Raw genomic sequence first — 15727 nt, 5'->3', positions numbered from 1 at the left:
CGTGCCAGGGCTCATACCCTAACTCCATCATTTACACTTGCTGGCTTCAGGGCCAGGAGCAAATTCCTGTATTTCTTTATGCCTCAGTTTCCACCTCCGTAGAGTAGGATATTACTACTTATTTCATGGACTGTTCTGAGGTTACATGAAATAATGCACGTAAGGTGCTGAGCACACAGCACTCAATGAAAGGTGGCTCTGTGATGACACCTACTTAGCAGTCATGAGTCGGTAACGCCATGGATTGTAGCTCGTTTGACTACCTCATTTAGCTCTACGTTTACTGTGCAGGGATCCTGCCATATTCTTTCTGCCCCATGCACACCTTTACTCACCCTCACCTCTGTCGTTCCTACTCCTGCCCTGTCCAGGCCCCCCGTCACACGTGTGTCAGCTGGTACTCGCTACATCTTCATAATTAAAGATATAACTCTCCATAGCAGCAATGCAGTGCCTCTTAACATCTGTTAGTCATCTGTGTTTGGGGTATGAAAGTTCCTTATGCATTCTTGCTCTGGAAAGCCAGAGGCATGATGGTAGGAAAACAATCTGTGTTTGGTCGAAACATTTTTACCTTTGGCCAAAGACTGTTGTAAAACTCAGAGAAGGAAAACAAAATAACAACAAAAGCAGGGGCATTGTGATTTTCAAGAGTAAGTGGTGAAAGTTCACATTGGAGTAGATTCTAAGCACGCAAAACTACTACAAAAATTAATTTTGTTGTGTAACTTGAAGGATGATCTTTGATAAATCACAAAAAATTAACACTATGCAAGTAATATACTTTATATAATAGTGAAACCCCATTGTTTAAAGAAAACACTTTTGCTTTTCGTCTTTTGGCTTATGCCATTTATCAAATTGTATCCTTCATACACACAGCACACGCACCATGTACTGAGCTCTCTAGGTGGGAGGCTCTCTGGATGCAATCTTCAGGTTGTTTGAGGCTGGTCTTCTGACCCGCATCAGAGTTTGTGTCATTATATCACTGGGCCTGCCTGGAGCCACATTTCTTTGTTTTACCCAGGTTCAAAGGTCTGCATTTCATTCCAGTCTTCTTGGTAAATATTTTAAATACATGCAGCCATGTTTTCTTTGGTTAGAATTCTGACAACAGTTCCATGTATTGACTTGAAGTAATTGTAAACTCAAAGTGGGGTTGAAGTAATCATTAATAGTAGTTTTGCATTAAGAAGATTTTATAAGGGGCTGATGGAAGCATACTTTGGCATGACCATAATTTGAATCAGAGGAAATTTCCCATTAACATTCTCACAAGGTTCATTTAAGCAGTAAGATGTTTCGAAATTCAGTGGCCTAGGGCTTACGTAGCCCACACAAGTTGTTTTGACTGTCAGCTCCCTGCTTTTCTGCATGACTACGTTCTCAGTCATCTGCTGAGAGATTATTGCATCATCTGAGAATCTTCCTAGAGTCACCTCCTTCCAATCTAGAATCCATTCCTTGATAGAGACAAATTTACATCAAGGAAGGATAAGTATCTTTGGTGGATTTAAGTCAATGCCCTACGTGATTTTGACAGATCTTGGTACCTTTTCTCTAGTGTATTTTTGTTAACCTTCTAGCGGCTGGTGTTGAAGGTATGGATTGGCACATTGGTGGCTTCGTTCAGCTCTGTCGAGCTTCCTTGTCGTCTTGCTAAATTCCAAAGGCGTGTTCTTTCCTCATTCTTGGCCACTATAAAAACATCACCTTTGACAGGGCATCAGCCTGACTCACCTGTTCAGAAGGGGCAAGGTGTTTGAGAAATCCTGGTTGTGATATTAGATGCAGAATTATGAGTCCTTAAGTATACAGTAAGTACAGAATTGAAGCTTGTCCTCAAACGCTTTGGCACCTCTCTCTCTCTCTCTCTGCTGGTTTTTTTTAGGGACGTAGCACGACACTATTTGTAGACTTCTGAGGTGAGTTTCTAGAAGCGGAGGAGCAGAACTTTGAGCCCTGTTCCTTGGACATAGACCAGACCTGTCTGTTCACCGTGGGCCTTGTTGCCAGGACAGGATGGACCTGTGCTGTATATTCGGATGTGTTTAGTTCAGCTTCACTCTGCTCATGCAAGGTGGGCCGACTGTCACCGTGATTCCTGAGTCCCCGCTTGTCTGAAACACCAGCCGGATCTTCCCGGTTGTTCTTCAGGCTGGTTGACACAGGGTAATTCAGAATTTCAGAGTTGCTAAGTCCATTTGAGGAGAAACCAGTTCCCATCAGCCTTCTATACTCGTACTGATGCTGGGAATCTGAGGCTCTCGCTGTGGTCTGGCCCAGGGGAGACAAGCCCGACTCCTGAGATTTGGGGTTTCTCACGCAGAGTTCAGTAGAGACAGCTCTGTGTGTGTGCTGTGTCCTTACCCTACCGTGAGCTCATCAAGCTCAGCTCTGACAGCAGCAGCAGCTACTCTTTATATTACTTCTGTTTTTTCTCCGTTTCCCGAAGAAGGGATTTAAGGTGGTAGCTCCCACTTATCCGCTTTGTTTTTGGCGTGTACCAATTCTGTTATACACTTTCCCAACACCTCTGAACCTCACAACTTCCCCTGGTGGAGAAATACTGCTCTCTAAAAATGGGGCAGGTGAGGCACACATTATGTGACTCGCCCAAGGGCGTCCAGCTCCCAAGGGCAGAGCTGCCGTGAGACCCCGGTCCGTGTGACCCAAAGCCGGTGCTCCTGCCCCAAAGCCCAGCTGCTTCTCCGACACATACGGCCTTTTACGTTCCTGTTGCCCTGCAGTGTGCCTGGCCCGGTAGAGCTGCCAGGAAAGCTGGTTGGTTCAGTTTGCAGCGTGTTTAGCAAACGTGAATTGAGTCACTGCCCCTCTGCAGTGGTGCCTGGCACATGGTAGGCCTTTGGTGGTTTTACTTGAGGAAAGGCAGCCAAGTAGACAGTATCGTCCCCATTTTTGACAGATGAGGAAACCAGATCCCAGAGAGGTCAGGTGACTTCCCTGAAGTCACCCATCATCACTAGCAGTGGCAATTTTGAGGTTTTTTTTAACGTTTATTTTTGAGACAGAGAGAGAGAGCATGAACGGGGTGGATCAGAGAGAGAGGGGAGACACAGAATCTGAAACAGGCTCCAGGCTCTGAGCTGTCAGCACAGAGCCTGACGCGGGGCTCGAACCCACAAACTGCGAGATCGTGACATGAGCTGAAGTCAGACACTTAGCCGACTGAGCCACCCAGGCGCCCCTAGCAGTGGCAGTTCTGAATGCGAGGGCCATCTAACATATTTAACATCAGCCGAATTTGTAATTCTTCTGGCCGTCCATGTTGTTCACTAACAGATAGGCCTGTTTCCAGAAACCCTTAGGGTGGTGGTTACAGTCTTTTCCGGTTCCTTGCTGTATCACTTCGGGCAAACTGCTTGCTCACTCGTACCCTCATTGACCTCATTTGTAAAAGGAGGTCAGTCATAATACCTGCCTTGCAGGTAGATTGATTTGTGCGGACACACGCTTAGCTCAGTGCTGGGCGCATGGCATAAGCTCAAGAAATTAACATACCGCCTCGATGTCTAAGTGTAGATCCAGTGGTAAGATGGCGTTGTATCTGGCTAAAACAGGGTAAGGCCAAAGTTCACACTGAAAAACTGCCTCCTTGAGGATACGGAACATTTCCAGAGACCACAGCCTCTAAGAGAAATCTCCCTGCGCGTGTGTGGTTGCCTTTACTTGCTCAGACATCCGTCGACAGACGTCACACTGGGTGAGGGAAGGCCAAGTGTTGGTTAGCTACAGTGAGCACAGCGCCAGAGCATCAGTACCATCAGATTCGGAGCCCACCCACTGCCGTGCACTCAAGACTGATGTGTTGATTAGCATCCGAGTGGTCAGAGAATTCTAAATAACCATGGTTGTGAAGAGGCTTACTTTAGTTTCTCTTTCCTTCTGTGACCTCTCCCTGCGCTTGGTCTGCTCTCTTCAGCACAACCCACCTTCATTAATGAGCCTGGGGCTCGGGGCTTGGCATTCATTTTGTCTTGTCCCCAGGGATCAGGTCTTATTCTCTTGATTACCTCATCCTTTTCCAAAGTAGTAGTTCCTTTTTGTCAGAACGAAAAATTAAAGTGGACATGCCCATTAGAGGTGACTCAGCCAGGGCTGGAGACCTCCTCCTCGTCATTCAGTATCAAACACACCAATGGGATTCCAGGGAGCAGAGACTTCCTTCGATGCCAAAAGAACGTTGAGAGGAATACAAGTTCCCTGAAGGGCGTACCTCGTTCCTTGTTCCACACCAGGGCCTCTCCGCTCCTCGCCCAGAGCCCTGCTGCCTGTGGCGGTGCTTGGGGAACTTCCCCCTCGACTTCAGTGGCTTCCGTTATTATTTGATTGGAAACAAAGGGCAATTTATTCATTCCTGCATATGGTGTAGTGAACAAGACAGAGTCACTGTTCTCCTGGAACTTTTGTCCTAGTGAGAGACGCACTAAATGAAAGAAAATAAATAAGAACGATTGATTGATTACCTCGTGCCACATCGTTTTGAAGGAAGCAAACTATGGGCTGAGGCACAACAATGCATGTAGGGCAGGCGACCTTTCTAGATAAGTGCTTAGGGGAACGCTTTCTCAGATTCTCTGAGGAGTTGACCTTGGAGCCAAGGCCTAAAAGATAAGGAAGAACTGAGGACGACCCATCCAGGCAGAAGGATCAGTCACCATGTAGCCCTTGAGGCCAGAAAAAGTGCAGCTTGTCTGACGATTTGAAATACAGGGTAGCCAGTGTCCCGAACAAAAGGGAGAGTGGTAGGTGATGCAGTTCGAGGGGACTGTGGGGCCAGAGGTGGACGGCCTTTGTAGCCCTGGGGATTTTATTCTAAGTGCGGCAGGAAACACAGGGGGACTCGATCAGGTTCATCTCTGTATTTTTAATGATGCTCGTTGCTGTGAGATGATGGTGGCCTGGATTGAGGGGCTGGATTTGGGTCACCCTAGTGTTTTAGAGATGAGATTGAAGGATGGGTTGTGGGCAGGGGGTGGTGACGGGAAGGAAGAATCAGGGGTGATTTCTGTGCACCTGGCAGGACGGTGGTACCACTCCTGAGACGGGGAAGACCTGGATGTAAGGAGAATAGATCTGCCCATTTGGGAGGGGTGGGACTCGAGAGTTTTCTTTTGGTTGGCGTTAAGGTGCTGATTTCCACGAGCTGATCTGGGATGGGGATATAAAGCAGGACCTTCCCTGGGTATGTGAGCCTGGAATTCAGAGGAGAATGATGGTCTGCAGATGGACATGGGGAGTCACAGTCTAGAGAGGCTATGTAAGTGCGAGGGGACAGATGAGGTGTGCTACAGGGTGGGACTTCCTGCAGCTGGTGAAAACGGCTCAGCCCCTGCACGGTCCGGGGAGGGGGGTGGCGGGCCGCAGTGTGCTCCGTCACAACTCTGGCTATAGAAAAACCTGAGCATCACAGTTACTCTTCTGCAAGATATCCGTTTGAAATTTATTTATGCCACCAAGGACCAGGAAGGTGAGATGCTACATTGGCGCCATGAAACCATTCTCTGAGCTTGTTTTCAGAAAAATCCATATCTGGAGTGTGACTGAGGCATTAGCGGTGACTGGCTGGCAGTGTTCTAATGGGTCAGGTGTAACTTAAGCCCAAACAAAGCCTTAGGGCAAGTAAATTAGCCCAAAGGTGGTGGAGATAAAGCAGGGGTTCATGTTGTGGCCTTTAGATTAGATCAAGGGCAGAAGGGCTGTGCAGAAACTGGAAACCTAGAAGCCTTGACCCGAGACAGGCAGCAATTACTTTGTGAGAATTTTGCTGTCAGGAAAACGGGAAGGAGGATGTAGAACCAGGCTCATCACACTTGAGGAATTACAAGGAACAAATGAGTAGCTTCTTTAGCATGCAAAGTCCTTACCTAGTGGGGGGGGGAGTGATCGAGTAGCTCACGACTTGTAACCTTTAACGGTTATAAGTGATTCCAATGCACACGATCCATGGGTCATAGATGAGAAATACTGAGTCCAACAAGATTTTGAAGTCATCTCAGCAGCCCTCTGTTACAGGTGGGGAAACGGAGGCCTGGGGAGGAGAAGGGGTTTGCCCGAAGCTGCCGAACAAACCAGAAAGCCAGTGCTGCTCCACTGACTTTGATTTCTTCATGTCGCAGTTGACGCTTCATCCTGATGGATGATGAAGAGCAAGCCTCCCGATCCCCAGCTCCCCTTCCTTCACTGTGTTGTTTCTTTTCTTTCCCCATCACCGTCTAATGTAAGAGTCATTTTCTGAGTCATTTAATTCTCAGTTGCCTGTCTCACCTCATTCAAATGTGAGCTTCACAAGGGCAGTGATTTGGGGGGTTTTGTTTTGGGTTTTTTTTTTTTCACAGGAGTATCCTGTGTGCCTACCTGGCCCATGGTAGGTGTTCAGTGAATATACGATGGCTGGATAAAAACATATTTTGTTAAACTATAAATAAGGTAACAGATGGTATGCGAAAATGCCAATCCTTAGGCATTGTTAGCCCAAAATAGAGTAGAGTATTTTCTTTTTCACTTGTTTGACTCTGGCTTGGATCGGAGGTTATAGGAACAGCTTGTTTATGGGAGATTAATTAGAGACTTTCCAAAATATTAATAATAATGATAGTATTAATACCAGCAACAATAGCGGTCATTAATAACTGTAGTGACCACTACAGTTTATGGCATGCTTACTGTCTGGGAAATGCATACCATGTGAAGTTCTGTGCTGAGAACGTCAACCCGTGAAGTCATCTGATCTTCATTAGAGCCCAGGGATGGCAGAACTGGCGTCTCTTCTCCGGAGGAGGACACTGAGGGGTTCAGAGGGGAAGTTACTTGTCTAAGATTGCACAGCCTCTACAGACTGATGATCTGTGACCCTTAAGATTAACATCTCAACTGCTGGGAACATTAGGTATTAGGTCTGGGGTGGCTTCTTTCTGGAGAAGGAACTGAAAAAGCCAACGACGAGGTGAGCGTTACTCTTGGGGAGAGTCCCTGGGCCCAGAACAACACCCTCCTGCTGGTCTAAAACCACAGGCTGGGCTGGAAACGAGATGCGGTTTCTTCAGCCCAACTTTCCAGCATCCCCCACACTCGCTCTCTGCATTCCCACATCACAAAGAGCCTTTCGTCTTGAACTGTTAGGCCTTTCTTGCTTCTCAGACCACCTCCCTGAAGCTGGCCAACGTAAATTCCTGTGGCGACAGGTCACTAAACCATTCCTGGGGAAGCCACTGTAAGCACTTCACACTCGGTCACACCCCACCCTGTAGAGGAAGGGCGGACAGAAAGAGGTTCCTTCACCCCCTTCCTCTACCACTTCCCTGTTGGGGCCTCAGGGAGGGGCTGCAGGACATGTTGATTCCATAAATCTCTGCTAAGACTTGAGTGAGCCTTTGAGTTCTTGAAACACGGCACCTATTAAACTGGTTGTGAGCTCACAGAATTTATCACCACCCGCTGTGGATAATGTTGGCTTTCATTCCCATCCCTGGCAGCCAGGACTGGCTTTGCTTGGAGTCAGTGACCCTCCTTACATATGGCAGTGAAACCACTTGCCCGACAGACAGCTGCAGACACATATTGAACATGAACACACTCCTGGGCTCTGGTAGAGGGAGGGTTGTAACACGCACTGCCATCTTTAAGCACATGGTGTACCAGGGATTGTGCTAACATCTTTACAGACATGCTCTCATTTAATTCTTAAAATAAGCACGACGAGGCATGGCTGTCCCATCTCTATGGGTGAGGACGGCCTGGAGAGACAGGTGACTTGCCTGAATCTCAGCAGTTGCAAGAGGCAGAGCCATGTTTGTTTTAACCACAGATTGAGTTGGTTCTCAAACCTGTGCTTTGCTCGTCTGCTCTTCTGTGATCCCTGTTAAGAGCATGAACTCTGGGGCCTTCCTGCCTGGGTTTGAATCTCGATTCTGCCACTTACTAGCCACGAGACCGGGGGCAGTTTTCTTCACCACCCTCTTTTTTGGCTTGTTGATCTGTAACATGGAGATAATGATACATGCAAATCGTAGGCTTGTCGCAAGGATGAAATGAGTCAATGTGTGTAAAGCACGGAGCATCTGGAACATAGAAAAACACTATAAATGCTACCTTTTATTATTAATGTATATATCAAGTTCTGTTGTTTTTTTCTCCGGATGATGGAAACTTAATCTCAGAAGTTTCCAACTACCCCTCGCACTCCCTGCCCAAGGGTTGTGTCTGCATTCTCAAGACGCCTGTGTCGGTAATCCATAGGAAGTGCTTAGAGTGGTGCCTGGTATGTAATTAGCACCCGATGATTATTAGTAAGACAAGTGCCGAGACACTGGGGGTACAGGGGATGGCATCTGATCCTCAGTAAGCATCCCTCCTCCCTGGTGTGGTATCCAGAAAGAGACCGGCCACCATCCAGACACTCATCTCACGGGTAACATGAACAAGCAGGAGACAAGAACTAGGGGGGCAAGCATTATTTTGCCTACACCAAGTGGCTGTTATTTTAATAAATTGATACGTAATTTGTTGAAAAGATAGGAGAGATGAAAGTATTATTGGTTAAGTTTCTGGTCAAAGCAAGGTAAGTCAAAGAGATTAGCACTTACAACTTGTCCAGGGATAAATTATCTCCAAAAAGCCTGGTGGCATGCTATTTATGAATGAATTGTCCCTTTCCAGCCACTGCACCCCCTCCAAATTGGTCTGACCACAAACCCTTCCCTTCTGGGTGACCGGAAAGGCTGGGCTTCTCGGCTATTCTGTGCCGACGTTGGCTTTGTCGTGACTGTACGCTCCACTTCTTCTAGCTTAAGAGTTGGACAGTAGAGGACCTTCAGAAGAGGCTCCTGGCCCTCGACCCCATGATGGAGCAAGAGATCGAAGAGATCCGGCAGAAGTACCAGTCCAAGAGGCAGCCAATCCTGGATGCCATCGAGGCTAAGAAGCGGCGGCAGCAGAACTTCTGAGAAGGCCCGGCCAGGAGGGCCCCAGCCTGCGCACCAGGCCTTCGGTGAACCCTGGCTGCTCGCCACTCAGGCTTGTCAGCCAACACTTCCGCCCCGTCATTTTTCCACGGCACCTTCGCCTCCGTGAACTCAGGAAGTGCACCAGTGGGAAGGGCTGCCTGCCGTCAGCGTGCCATCTTGTGTATGTATTTAAATCGATCAGTTATATTATTTCAAAGGATTCATATCAGCGCTTTTAAACTCAGAGTTTTTAACCCCAGGAACAGAGACTCCTAGATGAGTGATAGCTGGGAAAGTGTTACATGTTGTCTTGTCTTTCTTCTTCCAATAGCTTTCGATTGTTCTTTCTGGAAAACTTTTTAAAAATATATAAATATGCACATATATATAAATTATAACTGGATTCCCCACTGAGTATGGTGGTGGCATCTCTGTACAGGTACAGTTTTAAACAGTTGGCCTCTTTTCTGTAAGATTATGGTACTGTGGGACATGAGGGCAGGGGACAGCGGGAGGCTGTTGGGGTCACTCAGCTCCCAGGGGCCAACCTCACCCTTTTGCAGGGCTGCAATTAAAAATTAGGTTTGGGCCAGTTCTCTCCCCATGGTTTGAGCCTTGGGTGGGTCATCTCTGGCTTCTGGAGCCACTGACCATGTCCACGGGAAAGCCTTGAGAGTTTGTGTTTACTTTTTGAGTCCCAGGAGAAGCCTGGCACCCTCTTTGTAAACTGCCCCTTGTGGCTTCAATGCCTTTCATCCATTTCCACTCTCCCAACCGCCTAAAGTCACAGCACAGATACTGCCCAGTGCCTTAAGAGGAGACGTGACCCTGTGCAGGAACGGGCCTGCCAGGTCCTCTCAGCAAACACGGGGCTGTGTGCAGGCCACAGAAGAGAAGGTGTCTTCGGACTTCTCATTGATCATGTGAAGATCGCACAGGGGCATGCATTTTGCTCCGCATTCCTTACAGACATGGGTAGATGGCATTGCTTTTGGTGATCATATTCCAATATGTGACTGTTTTCTGTTTTTACTTTACTGCTGAGGGGTCTGGAAAGGATACCTGAATATCAGACTAAGATCTGTTCTCCAGGAGGCTCCATCTGGGCCCACAGAATGCCACAACTGGAAGGGACCGTAGGCATCTTCTGGCCCGAATGAGGCTTGGAGAGGGGAAGTGACATGGTGACAAGATCACAAAGCAAGCTGAAGAGCTGAGACTAGACCAGAGCTCCTCACCCCTGGGCCCTGATCCAAGAAGCCCCGTCCAAGGGGAGAAACCTGTGTCAGTTTTGGTTAAGTTTCCCCAAGAGGCCTACAAGGCAGACTTGGTCTTGCTTGGTCCCTTCAGAGGGCGACTGGCTCTGAAACCCCCAGGGGGAGCCTGATGGTTGAGTCTCGGCCCTTCCAGAGCCCTGCAGCGCCTGCTGGCCAGTAAGAGGCACCATGTGGGCAATTTCGGGCCTAAGATCAGAGGGCTTCACAGAACAGCACTGGCCATTCCTCTGCAGCATGGGCTCAAGGCCACATGTCCTGTCATCACACAGCAAAGAGTAGACAGTGAGGAAAGGCAAATGTCTGCTCATTTTTAATTATCCCCACACCGCCCCCCCCCCCCCCACGCCCCTGCTGGGAGAGCACTGACTGGGTTGCACCTAAGGATAGTGTAATTCAACTCCATAATTGCTTTTGCTTCCCAAACCTGGGAATCAATGGAAAGGCAGGGAATGTTCCTCTTCTCTGGCCAGATTCTGTTCTTTGCAATTAAAGCAAGTTTTTAAAAATGTAAGAGGCAGTGGTTGATCTGCAGGGTTTGGCCAGTTAGGCAGTTATGTGTTAGATACAGAGAACAGAGGACGACTAGAGGATCCCGCTAGAATAATCGATGGCAGCTAATATTCATTGACCACTTAGTAGACACCAGGCACTGAGCTAGGTGGGCTTTTTATATATGTGAGATCCAAACTTCAGGATAACCCTATATGTTAAGTACTTTATCTCCACTTCATAGATGAGGGAGCAAGTTCAGACAGAAAAAAAGTTCTTTCCCAGGGCAATACAGCTAGTAAGTGGCTGAATCAGGATTCATAGCATCACCATGTGAGACCAATATTTACAGGGAAAAGGAAAGTCACAAATCTTTAAAACGAAGTGACCACCTTTCTCGCACAAAAGAAATAACTCTCACTGGCATTTTTAGGCTGGGAAACAGCTGAGTTAGTAGTCGAGTCTGACAGCCAAGTGAGTCTCACCAACCACAGCACGGAGCGTGCATTCCCCCACACCATCTGCTGTGCTAACAAACAGGCCTGCCTCAGCCTCTTTCTCTTTAGAAAGGACTTTGCACTTGGCCAGACAGGAGAGGAATGCCCATTTCTTCCTTCCTAAGCTAGATCCAAGTAAAAGAAGGTTTTCGTTTTTCCCCGTAAATATTCTTGGGTCATGAATCTTGATCCGTAGTTTATTTTCTTTCAGGCATGTGTGCACCCACCATGCTGGTCCAACAAAGAACACTGCTCACCAGTCTAGCGAGACAGAACCCTTTGGCCAGAAGTCAATTTCTTTGGACCACATACATTTCCCGACAAGGTGTATTTGTTTTCTAGTGACGGAAAGCCAGAGGAGCAAGTCCCAGTCATTTTTTCCCCTTGAATACCAACTACAGGCTAGGTCAGCTTGCTTTCATTGAGTCCCGAACTTCAGTAATTGCCTCAGCATTTTTGACTCAAGTTTCCAGGGACTCTGCACCTCGCCTATTCTCTACTTTTAAGAAACAAGGACCCTCACCTAGTTGTAGCCTAAAAAGATTGAGATTTGAGATTTAAAAATCTCAAATTCTCCAAGAATATCTTGATTGCTTCCTCATCAGTAATTATGAAGAAATTTCTCTTTTCCTTTTTTCTTTGTCCCTTCTCCCAGTCACCAACTGGATGGATGGATGGATGGATGGATGGATGGATGGATGGATGGATGAATGTTTGGCTGACTGGCTGGCTGGGGGCTGGCTGATGAGTGACTGGATAGATAGATAGATAGATAGATAGAACCAAAATTCTGAAGCCACTGGAGAGCTATAGCTTGACTCCTTGAGACTGTGTATTCTGATCCAGGAAACATTTCTTTAGCACCTGTCAGATGCCAGAGATTTATTATACCATTTAAAACTCAGTAGCTCTTACCAATATCAGGAATGAGAGAGGTGGCACCAGTAAGCTCCTACAGATATTAAAAGGCTAAGAACAATATCATGAACAATTTTATGCTAATAAATTCAGTAACTTAAATAAAATGGGCGAATTCCTTGAAAGATACAAAACACCAAAGCTCATTCAAGAAGAAAATAGATAATCTGAATAGCCTTATATCTGTTAAAACTTAATAGCTCCGGGAGGTATAGGTATTACTGTCCTCTTTTTACAGATAAGGAAACTGAGACTCAGAGAGGTGAAGTCTTTTAAGCTCAAGGTCATGCAGCTAAAGTATGGTGGAGCTAGGATTCAAATGCAGGTTTTCTGATTCTTATTCCAGTGCCCTTTCTAGCACACCACATTGCCTCTAAAGACTGCAGCTCCTTATTTCCTGGAAAATTGTTTCTTCCCAGTCCTCAGCCTCCCACCCCATCCTTTCTTATGCACTCTGTGTTTTCATCAGGATTATATTCATTGTATTTGGACTCCATGTTCTTTTTTGTGTCTGGGGAAAAAAAAAAATCTCCTCTACCAGCTTGCACTCAAACCAACTTGGAAAAAGCTTAAATGCTGTTGCAGATGTACAACTTAAAAATGTGAAGTTTGTAGCTTTAACTTTTTGTAATAAAAACTAATAACACTGGCTTAAGTGCTGACTTGAAATGCTATTTTATAAAGTTTGGATGTAAATAATCAATTGAGGTCAGCAGTTTGTATATGTATGAAACATAGCTTCCTCCCCTGCACCTTTTTTAATTTGAGGTGCTTCCTGTGTGCTTTTATGTTAGAATTGTTGTTTTTCCTACTTCCTACACATTGTCACCTTTGTTTTAAATAAACTGTCCTTTGGAACACAAGACTTTCTTCTTTTTAAAAATGAGACCCTCCCTCTGTAGCCTGGATAATGGTGTTGGGAACCTCTGCGACACTGACTGTGTCGTATGTTTATTTTAGAATCCAAAGCTGGGGGAGAAGTAGGTAGGGTAGGGAGTAAATGCCGACTGTGTGCCCAGTCTGAGCTAGTCGTCAGGGAGATAAAGATAAACCAGACATAGTTCTTGCAGACCAGATGGGGAGTCAGTCAAGTGCATATGGAAATACCACAGTGGAAAGAAGTTCACCGACCATGGACACAGGAGGAGAGAATGACAGTCAATTCTGCTGGGGTGTCCAAGGAAGCTTTTCTGGAAATCGTGCATCTTGAACTTGAAATAGGCAAGAGATGGCCAGGTCAAGGAAGGGCAAGAAGTGAGGGATCGAAGACCTCCTGGGCAGAGTGACCGGCCTATGCAGAGGGTCTGGTGTGAGAGTCGGGATGTAAGGTCACCATGACATCCTTCATCTCTGTTGTTGCATGGAACTGGGCCAGGCACAGCCCAGCATTCAGAGTGGAGCTGTCCTCCTGTGGCCCATCCTCATCCAGAAATACGTCGCTAGCCCGCCCCACCCCAGGTTTTCTCAGTCTCAAAGTTTATACCAAAGCAGGGAAGGAACGGAGTTACACCAAAAAGTGAGTGTGGGTCTCTTGAGTCAAATTGCTCTACAGTGTTTAATATAATAGTTCCACAGTCTCTCTGCATAATGTCGTGCTATTCTGTCAGCCCTCTGGGAGTGGGGGTGATGTGTGTCTCTTGTTGCCTAATTTACTCCCCTTATTCCCTGAAAGAGTCAGGGTCTTCCTTCCTGTTGCCAGGGTTTGATGACAGGTGTTCCCTGTTGCTCAGACTCAGAACCTGTGGCCAGAAGGTGGAAAGAAGAGATGAAGTAAATTCCCGTTTACTAAGCACTTACTAGACATCAGACACACTGCCGAGCCTTTCAGGTTGTTTCATCTTTTTGCACAGACTCTGAGGTATTTAGTACTAGACGCTTATTTTTAAGTTTATTTACATTCTGAGAGAGAGCGAGCGAGCGAGCATGCGCGCATGAGCAAGTGGGGGAGGGGCAGAGAGCTTGGGAGAGGAGGAGAATCCCAAGCAGGCTCCATACTGCCAGTGCAGAGCCCAGCGTGGAGCCCGAACTCATGAACTGTGAGATCGTGACCTAAGCCAAAACCAAGAGTCGGACGCTTAGCCGACTGAGCCGTCCAGGCGCCCCTAGTGCTACGCCCTTTCTATAGATAGGGGATTCTAATAGTATGCGGTACTGACCACTAGGGAGCGTTCTGGAAATGCTTCAGAATGGTTTTGTTGTGACCATGACCGCAGGATCCGGTCAGCATTTAACGGGCAGAGGCAGGGATGCTAGGTGTCCTGCAGTGCATTCTGGGCAGTCTTGCACAGCATCAAACCCCACTGGACATTTCTGTTGGTGAGAAACTTGTTTATCAACACCTCATTCAAAACCAAACCTCATTGACCTCTAGGCACAAAGTACTTTGTGCAAGGTTTCACTATTAATTTTCCAAGAATGAACTATGTGGAATGAAGGGACACTTGCGGTTTGTTTTGTGTGGAGCTTTCCCAAGAGCTGGTCTCCATTTCAGAAAACCACATCATCCGCGGCACCGATGCCGGCAATAGTTGAGTCACTAGTGCACTTGTAACGCATATTCACAGCGAGTCTGTGTCACGTGTAAATAAATAAACCATCTTTCAGAGGAGGATGAAGTGCCATAAGGAAAATAAAACAGTAATGAGATTGTGAGCAATATGTGAGTGTGTGCGTGTGTGTGTACATGTGTGTGTTTGCACATGTGCATGCACGAAGATGCAGAGAGAGACAGCTTTTTTTTTAAATTTTTAAAAAATATTTATTTTTGAGAGAGAGGGCGATACAGAATCTGAAGCAGGCTCCAGGCTCTGAGCTGTCAGCACAGAGCCCAACGCGGGGCTTGAACTCACAAACTGCAAGACCACGACCTGAGCTAAAGTCAGACGCTCAACCAACTGAGCCACCCAGGCGCCCCAGAGGCACCTTTACGTAGAATGATCCAGGCAGGTTTTTTGAAGAGATGGCTTTTGAAGTGAGACCTGGATGACAGGAAGAAGCCAGCCAGGCAGAGCCCATGGATGGTGGACATTACATGCTGAAGGAGCATCAAGAACAAAGGCCCTGAGGCCAGGACAGAAGTTTGATTTGCTGGAAGGATGGCCGCCCTGCCTGAAACGGTGAACAAAGGACAGAGTAGGTGGCAGTGACATCAGAGAGGTGAGTGAAGATGAGCAGGTGGGGCCTTGTGGTCCATGGGAAGGGGTGTCATTCCTGATGAGACTGAAGCATCAGAGGGAAACCACCCCACCCTGTGCAATGTAAGAGATGCTTACTCTCAGCCAGCTTCCTGCCTTACAGACAATGCAACTGAGGCCCGAGGTTTGGCCATGTCGGGTCTGGATTCCACCCCAGACTTCTTGACCCCGCTATTCATTCTGAGACCCCAACTGTGGCTTCAAGTACAAGAATGCGTCTGGTTTGTGATCTCTACCCATGCAGACTACTTCCCTTCCCAGCAGCCTCTGCTCGAAGTTGCTCTACCATTCCCAAAGAAAACCAGAGCGCTGCTGGATTTACGTTTCCTTCATATGTGTTTTTTATTTTCTTCCTAACATTTATTGTGCCAGGCGTTTTCACA

At 47.0% G+C, this 15727-nt stretch overlaps 1 protein-coding gene across 1 annotated transcript in view; it reads left to right on the top strand.

The window, feature by feature from the left end:
* The window catches only part of STK4 (serine/threonine kinase 4), a 93291-nt gene extending 80278 nt beyond the window's left edge, over positions 1-13013 (top strand). The window contains exon 11 of the mRNA XM_043602285.1: positions 8811-13013. Within this exon, the coding sequence (XP_043458220.1) occupies positions 8811-8969 (159 nt within the window). The 3' untranslated portion in view covers positions 8970-13013. The remainder of the gene's footprint in view (positions 1-8810) is intronic.
* Positions 13014-15727: the final 2714 nt, after the last annotated feature.

Source organism: Prionailurus bengalensis, chromosome A3 (genome assembly GCF_016509475.1).
Source record: "Prionailurus bengalensis isolate Pbe53 chromosome A3, Fcat_Pben_1.1_paternal_pri, whole genome shotgun sequence".
Classification (NCBI taxonomy): domain Eukaryota; kingdom Metazoa; phylum Chordata; class Mammalia; order Carnivora; family Felidae; genus Prionailurus; species Prionailurus bengalensis.
Note: the sequence above shows the minus strand (reverse complement) of the source record. Positions and strands in the feature narration are given on the sequence as shown.